At 40.4% G+C, this 21,365-nt stretch overlaps 1 protein-coding gene across 1 annotated transcript in view; it reads right to left on the bottom strand.

The window, feature by feature from the left end:
* Positions 1 to 18,199, bottom strand: part of olfm2a (olfactomedin 2a) — a 42,083-nt gene extending 23,884 nt beyond the window's left edge. Inside the window, exon 1 of the mRNA XM_030735761.1 lies at positions 17,832 to 18,199. Within this exon, the coding sequence (XP_030591621.1) occupies positions 17,832 to 17,888 (57 nt within the window). The 5' untranslated portion in view covers positions 17,889 to 18,199. The remainder of the gene's footprint in view (positions 1 to 17,831) is intronic.
* Positions 18,200 to 21,365: the final 3,166 nt, after the last annotated feature.

The raw sequence follows: 21,365 nt of genomic DNA, 5'->3' as shown, positions 1-21,365 counted from the left end.
ACCCTAAAAAGCCATGCATAATGATGACAAAATGGCCTGCTCAGGCAAAACGGCCAGGTCATCTCCCTTTCTTGCTTTCTTCCTGGTCTGCTGACTTATTCATTTTGTCAGCCATGGCTGGGCCCCCCTTCCCCAAACAGTCACATTGGGTGAGTGATATGGGCTCCTCTGTGTGGGGTGTACAGTGAAGTGATATCTGAAGAGACAGCTTTCTGAGCCCCATCCAAAACACGTCGGTCATCTCAGCTCACCTGCTACCGATTAAGTCAGTCCTTCTGGTTTGTGTCCTCCATTTATGCGGCAACACTGCCCCCTTGTGGTAGCTATTGAAATTGCAGACAAAAGCTGTCAGACAGCAGGTGATGGCCACTGCCTGTCGCTGCTATTGAGCAAGACTGAATCTGGTGACAGGTAGCTGTCACTTTATGGAAAATCTTCGAGGAGATATGAGGGTGAATGTGGCAGCACTGTATAGAGTCACACTTTTCAATGTCTAACAGAGGTTTTAGTGAGAAAAGAAAAATGTAATGTGCAGGATAGCACACACACACACACACACACACACTTATATGCCTGTTTTTTTAACAGGGTTATGTCAGCGGAGCCCAGGGGCATGTTGAAAATACACTGCTGTATTTACCTTTTATTACCATATTAATAATATAACAGTTAGCCTCTTATATGTTTTCTAGCAATCCAATTATATCTGTAGTGATCTCAGGATTATAATGCGCATAAACAGGCTTCTCATGTAATTATATTTTTATAGCTGACTGTTATGATTGGGGGTGTTTATATTTAAAAGGTTTTGCTTGCTAACTTAATGAGGTTGAGGGAAGCAATATTTTGTAAAATCCCTTACTGTGGGCTTCCTTTAACACATCATCTGTAAAGAATGCAGTATTTATCATATTCACAGGGTGGCAGCAAAGATTTAGCCATAGATACAGAAATTTTCTACCCTTTATTCCATATTTAAACAAGCTCCTTTTCTCAGGTTTCTCAAAGAAAACCTGGTCCCAGAGAAGGATGGGAGGATGGAGTGAAAAGGGAAATCATTCAGGATGCTTAATCTAGTTGATTATAGAGACCAAGTGCAACTGTGGCCACTGTCAGAAAGTGAGCTACATTCATTTTGATTAGAAGACTAAATCCATTTTTGTTTGTTTTCTTTGTTTTGTTTTGTTTTGTTTTATTTATTTCCTCTGTGGCTCCAATTTGTGCATTTTGACTGCTGAATAAGTGCTCAATAATGCATTATGCAATAGTAAGACAGCACAGAAAATGCTGAGACGGTAAAAAGGACACATTGCTCTATATTTCCAAGGATATTTTGACAGATTGCTTTTCCTGGCCCCTACTCCACAATTTTCATCATCAGAACGATGGGCTGCATGCCAACCTAAACTAAAAACAAACTTTTAACCCCTACTATGAGTGAAATTCAGGCAGTATAGCTTCACTGCTTCCACAATGCTGTACTCAAAACTCAAACATGCTCTCACAACATAGAAAGACGACAAACACAGTTAGAAGAAGTTTTGATTTGTAAGCCTTCTGTTTGTTTGTTTCTTTGTTTTGCTTTTTTTGATTAGAATAATTAGTGCATGATCTTGAAATAGCAAGTTTTGAGCTCTCTACCAATTTTTAGATCTCAAAATAATCCAAACTGTCTCTTTGGGATCATTTCAGTTAGTCCAAAGAAGATTGTTATTTCATTCAGTTGAAATTTATATTTGTCAGCATCACACTCTTCTGAGACTTCTCTGTCCTTCCACGTACACACTTGCAATGCTGGAGGTGGAGAACGCAGCAGCAAGACCGATGTGAAATTGATTACCTCAGATATGGAATGAAAGGAGGAGCCGTGGTGATCGTGGGTTGCAGAGCAGCTTGCAGATGCACAGTAAAAGTGGGAAGGCTAAAACAAGCTGAACAGCAGGTCCTTTTTGAGATTTGCCAGTTGGATTTGTAGACAGGCATCAGCTGAGCTGTCAGCTGGTGTAGGCTGACACAGGTTTATGGCTGAGCTCCACTCTTTGGCCTGCTATGCTCAATTAAATAAAATGAGCAGGATTTTGATATAAATATCTACAGACAGTGGCCATAAAGTAGTCTGTACTAGTTATGTCATGTCTAACATTTGGGCACATTCAAGTTTATTGCATCAGCAATTAAACTTGAGTCTGAGACATTTTCATATAATGTTCCCAGAAGTACTAAATAGATCAAACTAGCCACAAAATATTGTATCCCTGTAAGGTTGTGGTGATGGTTGTTATGGTGTGTAGATGTGATATAAATAACCTCAGACAGTGAAATCATTCATGCTTCAGAAGCAAGCATTTTCTTCAGATGAAAGATTATGACCCTATCAAACCAAACCTTAATGACAAGTTTCACACGGGAGGAATTTTCTCAGTCCTATTTATTTCCTGCAGCCTGATTTTATAATAGCAGTGCACACAATTATGTATTCTCTAGTTTGATGAAAACATTTTTTTTAATGAGACTTTTTTGTATTTATTTATTTTTACATAGATCTATTTGACTTTTGCACTTTTATCTTTTCAATCATCATTCAATCACAGCCCATTGTTGACAAGTAATATTTGAGCTGTTGATATGCAGATTGTGTTTCCCCTTAACTCTTTAAAATTCCAACCACAGAGTGTCACAGGTCTTATGCCATCTTTTGTGAAGAGATGGACTAAATAAAGGATGTGAATAATGAGTGATGAGGACAATCTGTTACACTTCAAAGAATTCCAGCCTCTGCCAATCAACTGTCTAATCACAAAGTCAGTCGGCAGAACAAGCTTTTATTAAATATTAGCCAAAGAGGAAGTCAGCCATCTAACCTGGATTAATTTAATCATTTCTGATTAATTTTCACAGCCATTCCATATGATTTTCATTTGAATAATTGGCCAGCCTTATTTTCTCTGCAACTCTGCTGTGTCATTGTCTGCAGTTCTTTTGTCACTGCCTTTTGTTCTCCTTCACTTTAAATTTTATATAGCCTTTAACTACCCGCACTGTCTCCTTTTTGTTTCTCTTGTCCTTTTAGGCACTCAAAAAAGATGGTAACACATCATGTGTTACTCTTGTCTGTTTTGTTGTGCAGGGCTGTATTCGGATTAACAATATATACATTACTATGGAGAATCTACAGGCATGCATGTTGTGTAGTTTTTCAGTGCTGCAACACAGTCACAAAAACATGGCCTTGATTTTATTATAAACCTCAGGAAAAAAAAGCCATTCTGCTCCTGCCTGTGGGCGTGCACTATAAAGGGCATTTTTAATCAGTTCAAATGGTGAAACTGCCCACCAACTGCAAAAACGGCAGCATTTCTGCACACCCATGGATGGCAGTAGAGCGCCACAAAGCCCAGAGGCTATAGGGACAAACTCTGGGTGAGACAACAATACAAGGGAACAGAAAGGGCCAGACACTAGCCACATTGTCACCCAACACAAACACACAGCCAGCTACAGATTCATAGCTAAAACACAGGGCCAAATTACACCTCAGCTAATTACACAGACCTCTATCATCCTGATGCAGAACTGTTATGACTGAGGCAGCGAGGCTTCGTAGAAACCAAGCCCCCGCCTGTGCTCTGAAAGATGCTGGACTCTCTGACTCTAAGAACCCTGGCTATTTTTCTGAGTCATAATTCATTAATTAGCTGATGGACACGGAGGCCCACTGCCTTCTAAACGTATCAAGATCAAAATCAGCTTAAACAAAGCGTGACCTCATTACCATGGCAACTATTTAAATCCCATAAATAGGTTGCACCCCAAGGTTGAGGCCAGCAGACACACTGGTGTTTTCAACATGGAATGATTAATCTATTAATGGCTCCTGCAGGCCGTTGATTGAGGAAATTCATCTGGAGTGTTACATTTTACAGTAGTGACAGAGACCATGGAAGGACTTTGGTGTACACAAAAATTGAGACTCGCATGGATAAAGTACAGGCAACACACCCTATTCTTCAGAATATGGTCAATAATTCAAGTAGTAAGCAATCACTACAAATAAAGCAGGGCATTTATTGCACTCTGACTGCAGAGGTGATTGATGATGAAGAGTATGAATAATGGCATGATATATGATGCTTGCATAAAGACCTCGCACGGGAGTCTGTTAATCTTCAGTTTGCATCAGCGCAACTTTAAGCTTAATAAAGCCAAAGACAATAAACTAACCCCAGGTGTGTATTACTAATGGGAGGTACAGTACATGTGTTGTGTTTTTCCATCATGTGTTAATTTTTTTTTTTTTGTGTGTGGGCGTATTCACATTTGCATGCATAGTTTTGTGTGTGTGTATGTCAAGACTTTTCCGACATTTGTGTCCACTTTTATGAGCAACACCACTTGTTCTCTACTAAGCTGTGAATTTTCCTGCATTACCCTCTTCGGGTGGTTGCGTGACAGTCCTGGTTAAGCCATGAAATGTGCATTAGTGTATAAAACAAAACCAAGGAACACAACAGCATGAGTGCCCAAGCATTAGCCCAATAGTGCTTAGGTAAAATAATGGCTATGAACAGGTGAAAATTTGTTCTTCTAGTGGGAATGTGTAGTAAAGAAAATCAATCTAGCAATATAATCTGGCTATATTGACAGCAACACAATACTCTTCTGCTGAAGCCATTCACTGTCCTTACAATATAGCCTGTACAGTCTGTCTAATCAACTCACAATGAAAACAAGAAGATGCATCCATACACACAGCAAGACTGCAGATTGAAGACACATATCAGGCCCCTTAAACTTTAATGTTCTTTATTAATTTCATTAAATGGTATGGCTGAACACAGAAATTTTTGATCAGCTTATATTCCAGTAAGAGTTAAAGAAATATTGTGCAGAGAGTGAGTGAAATATTCACACCTAAGCCAACCTTAGTTTATAGCTGTGTTATTACACAAGTAACGATCTCTGTAATGTCTTGAGCCACAAGAAAGTCCTGTTATAATTTAGGAAGCTAAATAGCCAAAAATATTTCTTCTTTGACCCAACACACATGGCATGGGGAAAAAAATCCTTGTACACTGTACCAAATAAATTCCTGAATATACTGCTGGAACATGCATTCAAATTTATTCATAGAAGAACTGATTGCTCCTGATTGCTCCCTTGATTACAATCTTAACAGTCTATGGGGGTGTATACAGTATTATTTGTAGGATATGATAAACTCTATGTGGTTGAATCTTAGATAGCTCAATCAGACACAAGCAGCGCAACACATTTTGCTTCAGACTTGCTAAAGAAAGGCCTTGATCAAACCAATAGACAAGGACTACATGTGGCAATCAGCAGCCATGCATTCTGCAACGCAGCATGGCTCTATGTTCTGCCCCTTCTCATGCCATCATCACCAGCTGAATGTGACTCAGTGCAGCCCTTCCTGAGGCTAATATGCCCAGTTAAATTGCCCCCACACACAAAGCCACTAACACATATGCAGATGCATGCAGACATGCATTTACACACACAAATACTGCAGTCCTTTTCTGCATACACGACCTGCACGCACCAAACCTTTTCTGGATCCAACAGCAGAGAGCCAGTGCCATATCTTGACCTTTTATTTCAGCTAATCAAGGATTCTCTCTGTTACACAGGGAAAACTATTCCTGTAAATGGAGCAATTACTGACAGCAAATTGGAAGTCTTCTTCTCAACAGAAAGGTAGCTAAGGCTCAAAAAAGCCTGCTAATTGAGACTGCCCCATAGCTCCTGGCCTCTTTAAAGCAGCCTTTACTGAGCTTGTGGGTCTAACCTCATGACTATCATCCAGTACAATTAAGTTTTTTCATCCAGATTTTAACTTGTCTTCCATTGAGTGTTAGAATCCCCCAGGTAGTGACCCAATTTAAGACAGCTCAACTGATAAAATACATGTAATTGACATGATAAAATTTACAAATTTCTTTATACGGTTTTGCTGTTTAGTTCTAAGAGCATTTTCAAATCTGCTTTGGCATGCAAGATGAGTGCTATTCCCCTGTCTTATCATTCAACTTTCAAACTGCTTTGTTTCATTGATGGCCTATTCATATTTGTTTGCAGTAGAGTGCTGGGAGCTATTCTTAGATAGCATGTATCTAGTACCTTGTTAGATGACAAAGAGATAGCCAGTGGACAAAGTGGCTGCGTTTGGTCTCTGTCTGAGTCATTCTTTACAAATGTCACCGTGTCACAAAGTGAAGGTATCACAGTGATTAGCTAAGCACTGTGGTAGGTTACACAAGAGGAAAATAAGCCAAAGAATAACTCAGGAGACAGACATAAAGGTTATAAAGGAAACTGTGATGTTAATGAGAGGCAGAGAGAAAGACAGCAAGACAAAGCAAAAAAAGAGGAAAAAGGGTGTAAGATGTATTTTGAAGCTCCCTGAGGTGATGAATTTACATCTTGTCGGTTTTCTGCCATGTCTGCAACAGTGAAACTAACAGGACCAGAGAGGAGTGGTGAGGTCTTGCCAATTATAATTTGGTTTGCTGAGAGTTTGCAGCAGTCAGTCACAAAAAAAAAAAAAGAAAAGAAAGAAAGAAAATCATAAAGCACTGTGCTTGACATGGACAAGGAGCAAACAATGACCAGAACCCATCAGCTATGTACTGTATATTAGTAATTAAGGGACAGAACCAGCCTGCAGTCCAATCTCTTTGTCAGAGCTCACATTGAAGCTTCCATTTGTATCCTCTGTCTTCAGGTCATTAATGCTCACAGAAGCTGTAACATTTAATTAGGGAGACATTATTAGTACAACACAGGCCCAGTGTGCAGCGGAGAGAAATTCTCAAACAGCCCCTAACTGAATATTACATTTACAGCCACATGGAGTTATGGGGGGGAAAGGTTAGCAGAAACTTGTAGATAAACAAATTAGCTTGTCCCTTTGTACTTTATTTGAGTTTTGGAAAGACTAGAAGAAAGGCTTATTAGAATAAATAAACAGTCCTGTAATAGCTTGTGTTCCTCCTGTGCCTTCCCCCCAACTCCCTGCCGATTTCAGCCATATACTATAATCTGCAGCGTCTGCGCTGCACATCAGAATGAGGAGCCACTGATCCATTCAGTGATTACACAAACAAACAGACAGGAAAATATCAACAAACTGCTGAAAATTACAATGCAGAGAAGAAATGAGAAGTTTGTACAAATATTATAAAGAGGTAATATTCTGTGGAGTTAGTCAAGTGTGAGATGAGAAGATTGTGTGAGTTAAGTGAGTGGGAAGGTGTCGGTAGGAGGAAGGTAGAGAGACCTTAATGGTAAAGAATAGCCATGGAGTCTTCTGCTATACCACATGGACATTAGTCTGGATAGCAACAGATGCACAGTAGTGTTTAGCAGTTGCAAAGCAGTAAACTAATAATTGTAGGATTTGTTATGTTACCGTTTCTATCCAGTTCTTCAAACATATGAATTACATTGCAGGATTTATGTGAGTTTATGTGTGTGCTGAACAAAGACACACAGCTTTGCGGATTTGTCTGCAGAAATTCAGTTGATGCAAGATGTTGTGCAGCCTGCTTTTCACAATGAAGACACTGCAGATCTGCAGTGCTTAATAATGATATTTGTGAGTGAATATCTGTGTGCAGATAGGATATGAGAAAGGTCATTCTTTGCATTAATATTCAATGCAGCACGAGGAGGAATGGAAGATGATTTTTCCCTTTAGGAGGCACTTCCTTTGCTAATCGTTAACATAATTATTTTCATTGGTGGTCTTTAAGACATGGCAGTCTGCTACTCCACTGCTTATTCCTCATTGTTGACTTTTGCCTGACTGCCATGGGTAAAATGGGTATTCAAAATAAGATCCACCCTTTAAACAAAGGAGATTCTAATAACAGAGAAAAAAAACCCTCTTTCATAATAAGAATTCTGGAGACATTTTTCCCCTCACAGATTAAATCATTAATTTAAATTTTAATGACACCCACGCAAGGGCCAACCTCTGAACAACAAGTGAGTGTTTGTGTCATTTTGAAAAGGAAAGGTTTATGAATTTCCATGATACAGTCAAGAATAATTAAATTTTCAAATGTCCTTGTTGATAATTTCCACTTATAAACAGTTACCCCAATCCAAATAGTTTATGCTTAGACTTTTTCTTCTCATTTTAAATGCTTTCTAAATGGCTCAAATTGGTTAGTTTTAGTTTGAAAGGGAGTCCCACAGTTCACATGTAATAGCCTTGTTCTGGGCTGTTTGGAAAAGATTAACACTGATTTAAGCATGGCAGCTGCAGATATTGATCCAGACATACCAAGTAGAAAAATGTGCCTGACATGGAAGATGTATTCTTCCCTGAAGATCCCTGCACCAGCTCATTGCAAGCTGTTACTCTCACTGAGAAGAGTAAGAGATGAGAGCTGGGCCAAGAGGGCCAGTAGCCTGAGGCACTAAGGCGTAAAGAGAGAGACCTCTCCTGAATACCTATTCATCACATCGCCATTAGTGTGGCTGAAACACTCAGCTCTCCTGCTCATAACATATAACAAGAAATACTGCATTAGATCCCATTTCATAGTTTGACATGACTATCACCGCTGCCTGATATACAACAGTACTTCAACCTGCTTGCTTTTCTCACCTTGTTATGCAACGAGATGCAGACATATTTATCATGCAGCTCATCCACACGCACGCATGCACGCTCACACGCATGCACGCACACAAACTCAAAAGTAGATAAACAAGTGCGGACTCTAATCATCATGAGAGCAGGTTTTTATCAGAGCATGGCGCTTTTTTCCCTCCTCCAACAAAAATGCCACTCTACATCATTTTCTTCTCACATCTTGTCTGTCAACACTCATCCTTCCATCCTGCTGCTTCCTGTGCCTCTCCCTCCCAAGCGACAGGATGCACATGTCGTTGTTTTGTCATGGTCATGGCCATATTGATTAGGCAATGTGAAGCTAATTAAAGACAATCTGCAAAAGAGTGTCATTGCCAGTGAGGGGAATAAAATCACAATGACAAAGTGGTAGTTTTCTAATTATTATTCTCCTTCTGGTTTAAGATGGGAGAGATAAAAAAAAAACCCTGCAGACACAGTCGGAAGGCTCTCTCTGACTATTTCTCTCTCTATCCCTGCTCAGCAACTCTACTCTGTCTTTCATTGTCTTTTCACTTTCTCTCTCTCTCACACACTCACTTACGAGCCATGCTGCCCTGCTCAGCTACTCCACTGGGCACTAATTCAAACTCAGTTCACATCCTTTCACTTTGTACTGATACTGCCCACCAACCCTGATCAACACAGCAGCTGCAGTTCACAGCATCTGTCTACAGTGTGTGTGTGTGTGTGTGTGCGTGTGTGGCAAAAATTATGCTCCATTGTGCCTGCATACTGTATGGTCTTGTTTATAGCGCAATAGTTTTTGTAACTGCCCCCCCCCCCCCCCCCCCCCCCCCCCCCCTCACACACACACACACACACACAGTAACTTTAATATAATCCAGATGCAATATGCATACCCATTGCCAAGAGTACTGCTAAGGGACAAGAGGGGGAAAGGATGCTTTCTTTTCAGTAGGTGAAGTACATCTTGTCCTTTGTACAGGATGTCTTTGTGTGTCTGAGGCTGCAATTATTTAAAAAATGGTGAATACATTCTTGTTTGAATACTCAGGTAACAATCCAAAATATATCAGAAGCCATGCATTTGTGGAACTGACTCACTAACTTAAGAAAAGTTGCTTTGCTCTAATAGGTTTATCTAAATCTGAGCTTTCTGATCTATGACAAATGACTGCAAAAAATCCCAGCTTTTCATAATTTTTCTACAAGCTTGTGCAATCCATCAATCCACCATATTTATTTCAGGACATGCCAGGACATGTAGAAATGCATTTTACTTATTATTTAATATGATATATACTGAATTTTCCCCATTCTATCTGCATACAAATGCAGATACTAATGTATGATGGTCTCTACTTCCAGATGTTGCATTCACGTCCATTACTGCACAGTAATGTGTCTAATGTGTCCACATATGTTTTGTGGATTTGGAGAAATCCCGGGGGTTTAGACTTGACTATCATAATGTAATGCAAGCTGGAGTTCATCTTGTTATCTCCCCCTCTCCTGCATGTAGTGTCTTTATCAAAGGACCTCTCTACCTTGCTCATGGTGAGGCTGCAAAGAGCAGTGTTGCCAGCCTGCTTGATATGCAGCAGTGTCTGGTCGCTGCTGGGCTCCCACGCCTCCCTGACTGGAGCCTTTAAGCCCTGGCGCAGTCAGAGAGAGAGCCTTCCTCATCAATGGCCCTACTGAGTGGCTGTGACAGTGCCACGTGGAAAACACATCGATTTAATGGTTCCTCCTGCCTTCTACTTCCTCCTCTACTGTGCTGCATAGCTCTCATCCTTCATTACCCAAAATGATCACCCTGCAATTGAGTTATCTTTCAACATGGGAGGCAATGCTGCCACAGTCACACATGGCGGTAAGGAGGCGATTTGATGGAACAAAGGTAGCAGGGATCATGTGAAGTAGAAGCAGGAAGAGACAATGAACAGAAGAGATGAAAGGGAAGCGAGGGAGAAAGCGAAACATAGTGCAGTTCATCCAACATTTACTGTCACTTGTTTATCACCTCTCACTTAGTGTCAGTTACTGCTACAGCTCTCTGCTTCATGCCATGAATGTCAGCAATTAACTGGGACGCTCAAAGGAAAAACAAAATATACGACTAAAAAGCAGACATGAAAACAACCGCTTTTTAAAGGAAACAAGTTTCCCTGAGAGTATTGTATGTTGCCTAGCCATATTAATGAGTAGGTAGAGGTAAAACCTATGACTGGTGTTTTAGAATGCATAACACTCTCTGATGTGTTTCTTCCGATAAAAGTAAAGAGATGTGAAGAGCAACATTCAAGTAGCAGCTTGCCCAATCTGCTCAGTCTTATGAAAGCTTTTGTATCAGAGCGGGAAGAGGAGCTCTAGGCGCAACAGCCATATTTATATTCCAATCTTCTACACAGAAACCCACATTGCCAGGCTCATAAAAGATTCATCAAGCAGGGGAAAGCAAGGTCGTACAGAAAACTGGTCAGGAGGTGCCTACTGCAATGCAAGAAAAAAAAAGAAAAGAGAGAGCAGATGGGCACCCACACATACACACTCACGTACACCCAAAAACACTGGGAGACTCCCATAGTGACTGTTACTAGGGCTACATGTGTTGTTACCCTTATTACAGGCAGCTGTGTGCTCAGCACTGACCAAATGATTAAGCATATCTGTGCTCTAATTGGCACCTGTCACTCAGACCATGCACTTCAGTGGCCTTAATAGCTTTAGCCACATTTATCTGAATCGATTCCATGCATTGTCTGGCTCTTTGTGTATTGTGGATCCCACTGCTGACATGCTTGGAGACTAGAGAGCAAAGGCGAGAGAGAAAAGAAGACAAAGACAATGTGTATTTGTGAGAAGAAAGAGTGTGCGTGGAGGTGCATGTGTGTATCTGTGCTGGGTGTTGTCAGAGAAATGTCACTCTTGCTTAGAGTCACAGACATAAACCTCTGGGAGTCCTGCACCCTCCAGCATACTCACACAGAAGGAAAGAGAGAAAGTGGGGTAGAGAATGCGATATAGGGATGATATTCATCCCACCAGTCAATCCAGTGCTTCTATACACTGTTGGCAGCAAGCATACAAATACTATCCTATGCATTATATTAGCAGGCAGAATGTTTTGAGAAATTATTTATGCATAAGATAATACATCCAAAGCTACCTTCTATGTCTCCTGTATGAACTCAAAAAAAAATCACTCAGTTAGTTGTTGGTTGGCTGCCAGATTGACCATAAATGTACACATGATAAAGCTCTAACAACTGCACTTACAAAAGACCCTAAAGACCGCTATGATTACAAGCTGCCCTAGAGTCACCCAGGTCCATGTGAATGCTAATGGTTGTTACAGGCTGCAGGATTTTCAACAAGACAGAAAACAGCAATAGAGGTCATTTAGGGCCCACACATGCCTTGAGCATATGTAGTGGACAGTCTGTGACTCGGAATGAGTAAGCGGTCATTTAAAGTGAAACCAAACTAAAATCTTCCATCTGATACTGGGAATCCCCTTTTCAAGTAATATTTAGATGTCTGCAAAATGTGGGGAGGGTTTTTCAAAATAAACATCCAGTGTGGATCACAATTGCAAAGACAATCTGTTGTATTAATAAAAAAATAATAACAAAAAAAAACACAAAACAAACAACATGTAACCCATGAAAAAGGTTATTCCAGCTGAAAAGGTATGGCCATGCTTATGCATGCTCTACCTCTGAGGGCAATCATGACAGGGACACAGTGTTAGGCTGAGAGTCACTGACCTCACATGCTCTCAGCAGTGCAACCGTTAACCAATTACCATGCAGACCACTGCCTGCCTGTGAGCCTCATCCAAGGCACTGCAGTAGTAAAATCAGCTACCCATTTCACTTTGTCATTGAGACACACCTCAAATAAGCTCACTGCAATCATCACAACCTAATTTCACCCAAGTGTGAGTTGTGAACAAAATGATGAGAAGCAAGTTAAGCCATTAAGAACACAAAAATCTCCCTATCCTTAAAAAAAAAAAAAAAAAGCCCACGTTAACCTCCTTTTATTTGCCCCTGCACAGTATTACTTGATCTAATTCCTAACCTTAAACATAATGTTTCACACCTGTCTCAACTCTCAACTTTAACCTTAAAGCCGAGTCTTACTGCAAAAAAGTATTAACCTTTTCGGGTCCTGATTTCGGTTCTCAGATGTGAATCCATACAGTGTCGGTGCTTGTGAAGATTATTTGTCCCTACAAATGCACTCACACACACACACACAGAAAGGCCTCTGATGATGAAGCAGCAGGCTACATAAAAGCACATCAAACATTAAGATAAGGGAGTGAACACTGGACAGCACAAAGGCTCAATAGCGCTCAGTGCCTCAGCCCCTTTCTTAACCAGTATCTCTTTTATAAAACAAATCTCTCACACAATGTGGCATCATTATCGTGCACTAATTCAAGCTCTACCCTAATCAGTCATGACACAAGCACATACTATTCAATATCTCCAAGCAGCAGTGAATCAGATATAATGCAACCTCATTATCGGTGGCTGATTGTGAAGGAGCACCTTTGTATATTGATGGGGAGTGCACGAAGGTGGATGCACAGAGGCTAATATAACCCTGCCTGCTCACTTACTCACCCACATCATGCTAAACATGATTGCTTCTGACTCAGAGGCAACACAGATATTAGTTCACATAGGTAATTATGTGGTATTTTACTCTAGAGATGCAGAAACAGATGAAATTTACAGGAAGCTTATGTATTGTTCCCATATAACAGAAAATATGTGGCTTAAGAAATATACATTTCATTAGCAGAGAGTCAATTGATTAATCAGTTCTGTGCAAGCTGTGCTTGCACTACGTCATGCTCTTGGTCTATGAAGATGTATTGGTGTTGCTGCTTGACCTTCTAATTACATGGGCTTGTGTGGTCATGCAATGTTAATAATTTATTCAAGCTCTGGAGCTGTCTAGTCCAGCAAGGTGATTTTATCAGCTGTGTATCTTTGCCTCTTGCTGGCAGATTTACACCCATGCTCCTGCAGCTTTTCATTTGTTTAATTCTCTAGGTGGAGGTTATGATGAAGCTTGGCAGAGCACATTCTGTTCAGCCTGCTACTTAGTGTCCTTCCTGGAAAACATAGATTCACATTTCTATTCTTAGGCTGTTATCCAGTTGTACTTCTGATTCCTCAATATTTATATACACCTTTAACTAGTGGGCTCTCTGGTAGTAAATACCATGGCAGTGTGTTTATAAGGAAGTGTTTCTGACATGCATGTTTTTTGGGTTTTTTTTTTTTTTTAGATTCCTGGGTGGCTTTTTGCACAGAGATTTAACACAAGTGGGTTGATTACATTCATATCTAGGGAAGGGCTTTTATTATGATCATGTAGCTTTGTTCTCATTGGGCTGGCACCAGGAAAAGAGTCTTTTGGCCAAAGGGTCACTGCCAGGGTAGTGGACTGTTTAAAGCTGTCTCATGTGGACATTAGCCAACCCAGCTGTTTGCCCTGCCTGCCTCTGACTGAGCAACCGTCTGTCCTTGTTGTCCTCACGTGTGGAGACACTGTAAACAGCTTTACATGAGGTCAGCTTTACAAAACTTTGGCTGTCAGAATCCGATCTGATGCACAGCTTGTTAATAATACATGCATCTAAGAAAGTCTTCTCAATAGAGCATTATTATCAGTGCTTTTGCATTTGTGTTACTAAAAGCATCTAGTTTCACTGACACTTATATTGCAACACTAAACTACTGTATAATTAGCTCAATGTAAATAAATTTAATGTTTGTGCCAAATGATGTTTTAAACAGCAGCATAATTTACAAGTGCTTGTTCTGTTACAGTGCTCGCCTTTCAGCTATAAATTGGCCCTGGCTGGGCAAGTTCCTGCTACAATCATCACACCAAACTAGAATGAAGGAACACAATTTAACAAGGTCCTACAGGGTAGTGTTTTCAAATTGGTTGCTTATCATGATCACTGGTGAGAGAAGGGATCAAGTAAATTACTGAAAAATCTAGCCAATTGTCACACAGGCTCCTGGCTCCCTCTTTAAGAGCAACAAGGATTTCTCCACCACTGCACTTTGTATCTCAACAGAAAAAAACAAAAACAAAAAACAAAGCAAGTGTTCATTTCCATCAGTCTCAACTGCACTATTATTGGCAGGCTTCAAGGCGAGGAATCTTAAAACCAATAACAGTATTCCTCTGGCACTCACTCACTCCACTGGGACAGCAGTAATTTTTTTACGAGAAATTTTTAAAATACACAAACCAGTCGCTACATCTTAAACAGTAGTTGTGTAGCTGCAGAAAATGAAACAAATAAATCATCTGTTTCATTGGAACAAAATCACTTCATGTTTTCATCAGGCCCCTGCGTGCTTTTCAAAACAGCTTGATTGTTGAGCAGGAATATTTTTCTCAAGTCTTTGGTCTTAACATTGAAGTTATATTTATTCATGAAGAAGTCACCTCATTTGTGATGAAAAGGATATTTAGCCAACACGCAATTTTTCTTGTAGTTTTTCTTGTAATTAAATGTGTTCAAAATTTCCTCACAGTTCGTTGTTTTAATTTATTACATTAGTGTTCTATTCCAAGTTAAATCTGCTGCAATACATCACACTCCCCACCTTGTTAAGCTTGAAACTAACAAAGTACACAATGTAGTGCATATGGATGCATAGTAAATGCCCTACATACAAATGCACACAAGCACTTGTGTGAGTGTATTTGTATTCTGTCATGCATCACTTGACGTGCACATTATAGCAAGACATCTGTGCCAAGGTCAAGCAGGTGCCCATTTATATCAGTAGCACTAAGGACCCCTGGGCTTTATGTGTACTTAACAAACACACGCAGTGAACGAACAAGTGCATCTGTCTCATTAAAGCTGTCTAAATATTTCATAAAAGCCTGCGTTGAAGCTGTAACTGAAGCTATGTGGATATCAGCTCTGCTGGTAGGGAGTGTTACCCCCCCATTGCAGTACATATGCAAGAATTCATCAATACTTTATGTTTGCAGTGCAATCTTAAGAAGATGGGTGGTGTCATATTTTCTTTCAGACTTTTCAATATTTAATGTAAACACTTACAACAAATTGTCCCCCAAAGGCAGCGACTAGATAAACCCACTGAAGAAGATATTGAGACATGAAACTATATCATCAGCTACATTCTTAGCCTCACATTTGCAAGTGTTTACCACTGTCATGCATCCCTCTTCATTTACTGAAGCACATCTGTGATGCCGTGTGAGTATTTGTTGATTAGACAAGTTGTGTAATTTACAGTTTTCTTCAAATTTTGTTGAATTTGTTGGATTGGATTAGGATTTTTAAATATCAGTTTTTACATGTGGTTGACTTCATAATTAAGCAGTGGGGAAGTTAAATCTCATATGTGAGAAATAGGCTGGGGTTCTGTTAAATAATAAATGAGAGTTTTGAAAATTCTTGCACCTTGTTACTGCTCGAAGATACACACAGATTTCCTCTAATCCCATCTGTGCTGTACATGCTTTACTTTAAACCTACCAAACAGGTGTATAGTTATCCCATCATCTGCTCATTCCTATAGACTGAAAACACACAGTAGTTTCTGTTTTCTTTTACAGGTCAGTTGCAGTGTTTACTCAGCTTGTAAACACATAGCTTGAGTAAATGCAACACAAAACATTATTCAGCCTGATACAGTGTCAACAATATGCCACATATTGCAATGATAATCAACAGCTAAATGGAATAATAGGCTGTGGTCATGTGTGGGATGAAAACTCCACTCATTCCACAGCATACATTTACTGTAAATAACTAAAATGTTCAGGAGCCACATAGGTTAAACAGCTACTGTAGGTGTCTTTATTGAGAAGAACAGTTCTGGAAAAGAAATTCTATTAGAGAAATTGATGTAATTGTTACCCATGAGTGACGGCCATATATATCATTCACTGTTATTTTTCATCTTAAGGTGGGATATTTCAGTAGCCTTGTAAATACACAGATACTCCATTTGATTTGATCTTTGCTGTTGTATCTGTAAGGCCCTGCGGCCTGTCGATGGCCTTTGCCAATTGATGATACTCACCGCCAACGTACAAGGAGGCGCTGTCTGGGGTGCTAAATTGACTCAGACTGCTGGTTTTAACTGAAGGCGCGACACGGCGCTGTCTGTGGTACTGAATGTATTTTGGCGTGCAGGTGCAAAACGGTGCAAAACGGCCGTGACCTACAAGCATCATTGGCTAGTTAATCCAAGTAATTATGGAAACTGTAACTGCCACTTTTGCAGACCTTACATTTTCTAATCCGTCTGAGTTACGCTCAACGCCGCACGTATGCTGACCAGCTGAACCCCTGCAAGTTCAAATGCTCTTGCCTTGGCTGAAAGCTTTTCTGGGTCAAATAATTTATCGTCCTTCACTTTAATTTACAACTGTCACATCAAAGCTCGTCATTTTTACCAAACAGCCACGGCTTATCTCGGGTGTCATGCACGAGAGCACGCCACACAAGCAGGCACACATCTCCACAGGAACTACAACCATTTGTTGGCGCTGGTCTGGTACAGTATAGTAATTATTCATGTCTTGCATTCACAGCCACAAATCACACTTCGCTGCTAGCGCTCAAACAACGCAATATCTGATTGTCGGTGAGCCCCAGGAACCCTCTGTCAGTGATGTAGAGGTAGATAGGAAGATCTGTAAACAACGACCTCCAGGGCATCAAAAGCATCAGAGCGGCCACAAATCATTTAGTATACTGCCAAAGGAAAATGTTACTTTATGAATTCTTACCCCCACCCCACCCCCACCCTTTAAGGCACCCTCTTACAGTAACTATGAATTGCATCAAAATTGTTTTTGTCGGTCTTAAAATGTGTAAGGGCTCAAGTTAAAGTGGATATGCTGTCGGCTATACATCTTTACTCACTGTTGTACTTGAACTTTCTTCCTATGTTTCAGTAGCATGATAGAATACACGCATGAATAGAGAAATCTACGGATTAATAGGTCTTCACAGTCATTTAACATATTTTACCTTCTTTTAAACTGTGATGCAGTTCTAATCAAAGCGTTGGTTCTCACGTATCTTATCAATTTTGAGAATCATATACAGGCGGCAGATACTGCTTTAGGAACTTTTAAGCAATGCTTATTCATAGTCTGAATGCGTCCTTACCTCATTGGGCATGACAGCTAACATCACAAGTAGGAACATGGCACTGAAGAGATGCATTCTTGTCGAAATGATCACGTCCCAGCCGACACCAGTTCCTGCAGCTGTCCCTCCGTTTTTGACCGTTACTGGGGCGGTTTCTTCGGATACAGAGGGATTCCTTCAAAGCTGTGTCGGCTGTGCGCCACCAGCCTCATCACCAGGACGCAAAGCAGCCTTCTCTGGTTCGGTAAAGCGACCAGTCGCGTGTCTTTTGTAAGGCATAGACTCTTTTGCGGGAAGCGAATGCAAAAGCTCTTATCTCTGAGAGAGAGAGAGAGAGAGCGAGAATGAGCGAGCGAGCGAGAGAGAAAACTAAGATGCTGTAATGAGGTAAAGTGAACAGACAGCGGTCCCCTCCGTCCTGCAAAATAACTGCGACTGAGCGCGAAGAGCTGGGGGGAGTCGCAGAGGTTGGAAGGTGACTGCTGTGCTTGCAAGGTGCCGACGCTAGGAGCAGCACGTCTATGTGCCAGGAGCCAAGTACCACTCTTTGATGCAGCCCGGCTTGCCCGTGTGTGTGTGTGTGATAGATAGATAGATAGATAGATAGATAGATAGATAGATAGATAGATAGATAGATAGATAGATAGATAGATAGATAGATAGATAGAGCTGACATTTAGCATTAGTAATGCCTTCCTGCTCATTATGAATGATAGGGACAGAGGCTGTCATATCACCATTAATACCATCAATTCAGTGCTGACATATATCCAATTATAATATGCCAAAACAAAGGGATTCTCTTGGGTTTAGGGAAATGATAAAGATTATTCTTGCTTCAGTTACAATGAAGATAATGGATGTTGTAAGCTCATAGAGTTAATTGAATGATTTTGCTGAGATTCATTTACCTAATGTCCAGGTCAGGCGAAGATTAGAATGGGTGTGTGCACAGTTTCTTTATGGTTTATTCTGTCTGTGTGTGTTCCTGTGAGCTGTGACAGGCTATGTTTTGTAGTTACTAGCGATGCTTACTTGGGTATAAAGAATATTGCAACCTCTTTTGCCCATTTTTTCACCACCTCTTAAGGATGTTTTGGCTCTAATACATTTTCAGAGATAAATATAAAACATGTCACCTGTGGTGAATCTCTTGACTGACCAAAGCCAAGACAGCTAAAGCTGCAAAGGCAGGACATATTTTTTTTTTTAAATTGTATTTCTACTCATTGTTTACCGTTTTTCATGCCTGAAACAGCTTATTTACAGTTTCCACTGTCCAAACCACATAATACAGCAGTGTTGTTCTGCGTTTTATTTATTTTTCTTCTAAGGTCACAGTAGCTAATGCCATAAAACATTATTCTTGAAAACAAACCCCTGTGGTTCATGGTTTTCCAAGGCTGGGATTGTGGTTAGTTCATATAAATTCAGAGAGGATATCAGCTCAGACAGTGTGATGACTTGTTTCTTCTATCCCCTTTACCCCTGTATGGTTCAGGAGAGGGTTGACTTTCTCCACCCCCGCTGCTGCCCTCAGTGGCATGGTGCACACCCCTCTATTTTCCCAGCAGGGAAAAACACAAGAAGGTGAAATGAGTAGCTGGAGGGGGGCAAGGGAATGGTGATATGTGAGAAAGACAAAAAGAGAATGCACAAATGATTCTTCCTTCTTGTGGTGCTTTTTCACCAGTGTTATTGTATTTCAGCGCTTCATCCTGGGTGCTGTCTATGCTCATACGTACAGTAAAGCATGAGAAGCCCAAGGTTGCCAAAGTGAGTAAAAGTGGTGATGAGTCATTGGCCAGAGTGCCATTGTTATTACTGAGGAAATACTGTACACTCTACTAACAGACTCATCCCTTCTCCTGGGTGCGCTCCTCCATCTCCATCCCCTGTCATGCTTTAGAGTCTTGGAGCACTGGGGAAACTGCAGGAATGCTTCTGGGGTAAATGCAAACAAAGCATGGCCCATTTGTCAAAACTGCATTATTGTTTTCTTGTTATTCTCAAGTTAGTCCAAGAAGGCCAAAGGAAAATAGAATTAGACCTCCAGGGCTACTATGTGTCTTCTCAGGCAAGCAGGCATAAAGAAGATGTAGCACTAAAACATCATCCCAGAGTTCCCCTCGGTGATTATGTTAATGTTGACTGATCCAAGATTCAGGATTCAGTTTCCTTGTCACTGTGGAACATAAGACTGTAAATTAAATATGCAGTTCTTTATCCTACTGACAAAAAAGACAGTAGGTATATTTAAATAAATTAATCAATAATGATTTAAAAAATATTTCACTCAGTACTGTGGTGGAGGAATCCTGTAGTCTCACAGTCTGAGGAAAGAACATGCTTTAGAGTTTGGTGATGTGACAGATAGCTCTGTATTGCTTGCCAGATACCAACAGGGTGAACAAGCTGTGGCTGGAGTTCTTATTGTCTTATAGCATCCTTTATGCTTTGCTCAGACACCTCACATAACCAAAACTGCTGATTCAGCCATTGTTAGTTTTCTTAAAAAGAGCTATGTGATGAACATAACAGGTTCTTTGTGATATTGATTGCCAATAAATTAAACTGTGCACCCACTCTACCTCAGCTTCACTTAGGGGTGTGTGTCTTTACCTCCTTTGTTCTAAAACAAACAATCAACTCCTTTTTTTTTCTTTTTTTTTTTTAACTGAACAGTAAATTGTTCTCTGTGCACCACACTGCAAAATCGTTCAACTCTGGCTATTGTTTGTGAAATCCAGCAGTCGACTAAGGCGTCACCTAGAAATTTGACAACAGAATTCTCTCCCTATTTGGGCAGTGCAGTTATGGGTATATAGTATGAATTTGCTGGAGGATGAATACACAACTAAAGGGAGCTTCAGTGTGGAAGAGATTTGATATGCAGTCTCAACTGTCTGGAATTTTTTGTGGAGAAGTCCAGTATCCACACCCAGGGAGTTACACTTGCCAGTCAGTTTCATGGGGGAAATTCTATTGAGGTGTTGTTATTTTCCAGACAGTGTGAAGACGAGGATGCGGTGCAAACTGGTGGGATGTTGTCTTTGATGTCCTGGAGAACCAGCTTATCAAAACTCTTCATCAGAATAGAGCTGATTGGTTGTGTGAATGTATTTCATGCTTTGTGGTTCGAGCAACCTGCGGCGCTTTTCTCTGAGTTAGTGTGTGTATTGCTTAAATATTTGTAGTAATGCAACACACTTGAAGTGGCCTAAGGCTTATATTCAACAACCACAACGTCTTGGTCCTTAGGTGTGTGTTGTTGCATGTATGTGTTTTCATGGGTGTATCTGACTGCCTGCAGGCACTTTGCTGGTCAAAGCATTCATAAGCATTAAAACGCAGCTGTGCAGGTGAGGCCATTTGTATTGAGCAACTGTTGCCAAGCCTATCATTATATAGATTTTCAATTTCAAAGACTTGACTCTCTTAAAACAACTAAAAAGCAGGAAGAACATTTATTCAATTTTATTTATATAGCACCAAATTACAATAACAGTTGCCTCAATGTGCTTAAACATACTCTGAGAATGCACTGTGATA

The sequence above is a fragment of the Archocentrus centrarchus genome, chromosome 8 (assembly GCF_007364275.1).
Source record: "Archocentrus centrarchus isolate MPI-CPG fArcCen1 chromosome 8, fArcCen1, whole genome shotgun sequence".
Classification (NCBI taxonomy): Eukaryota; Metazoa; Chordata; class Actinopteri; order Cichliformes; family Cichlidae; genus Archocentrus; species Archocentrus centrarchus.
The sequence above is the reverse complement of the archived record's forward strand: the minus strand, read 5'-3'. Positions and strand labels throughout refer to the sequence as shown.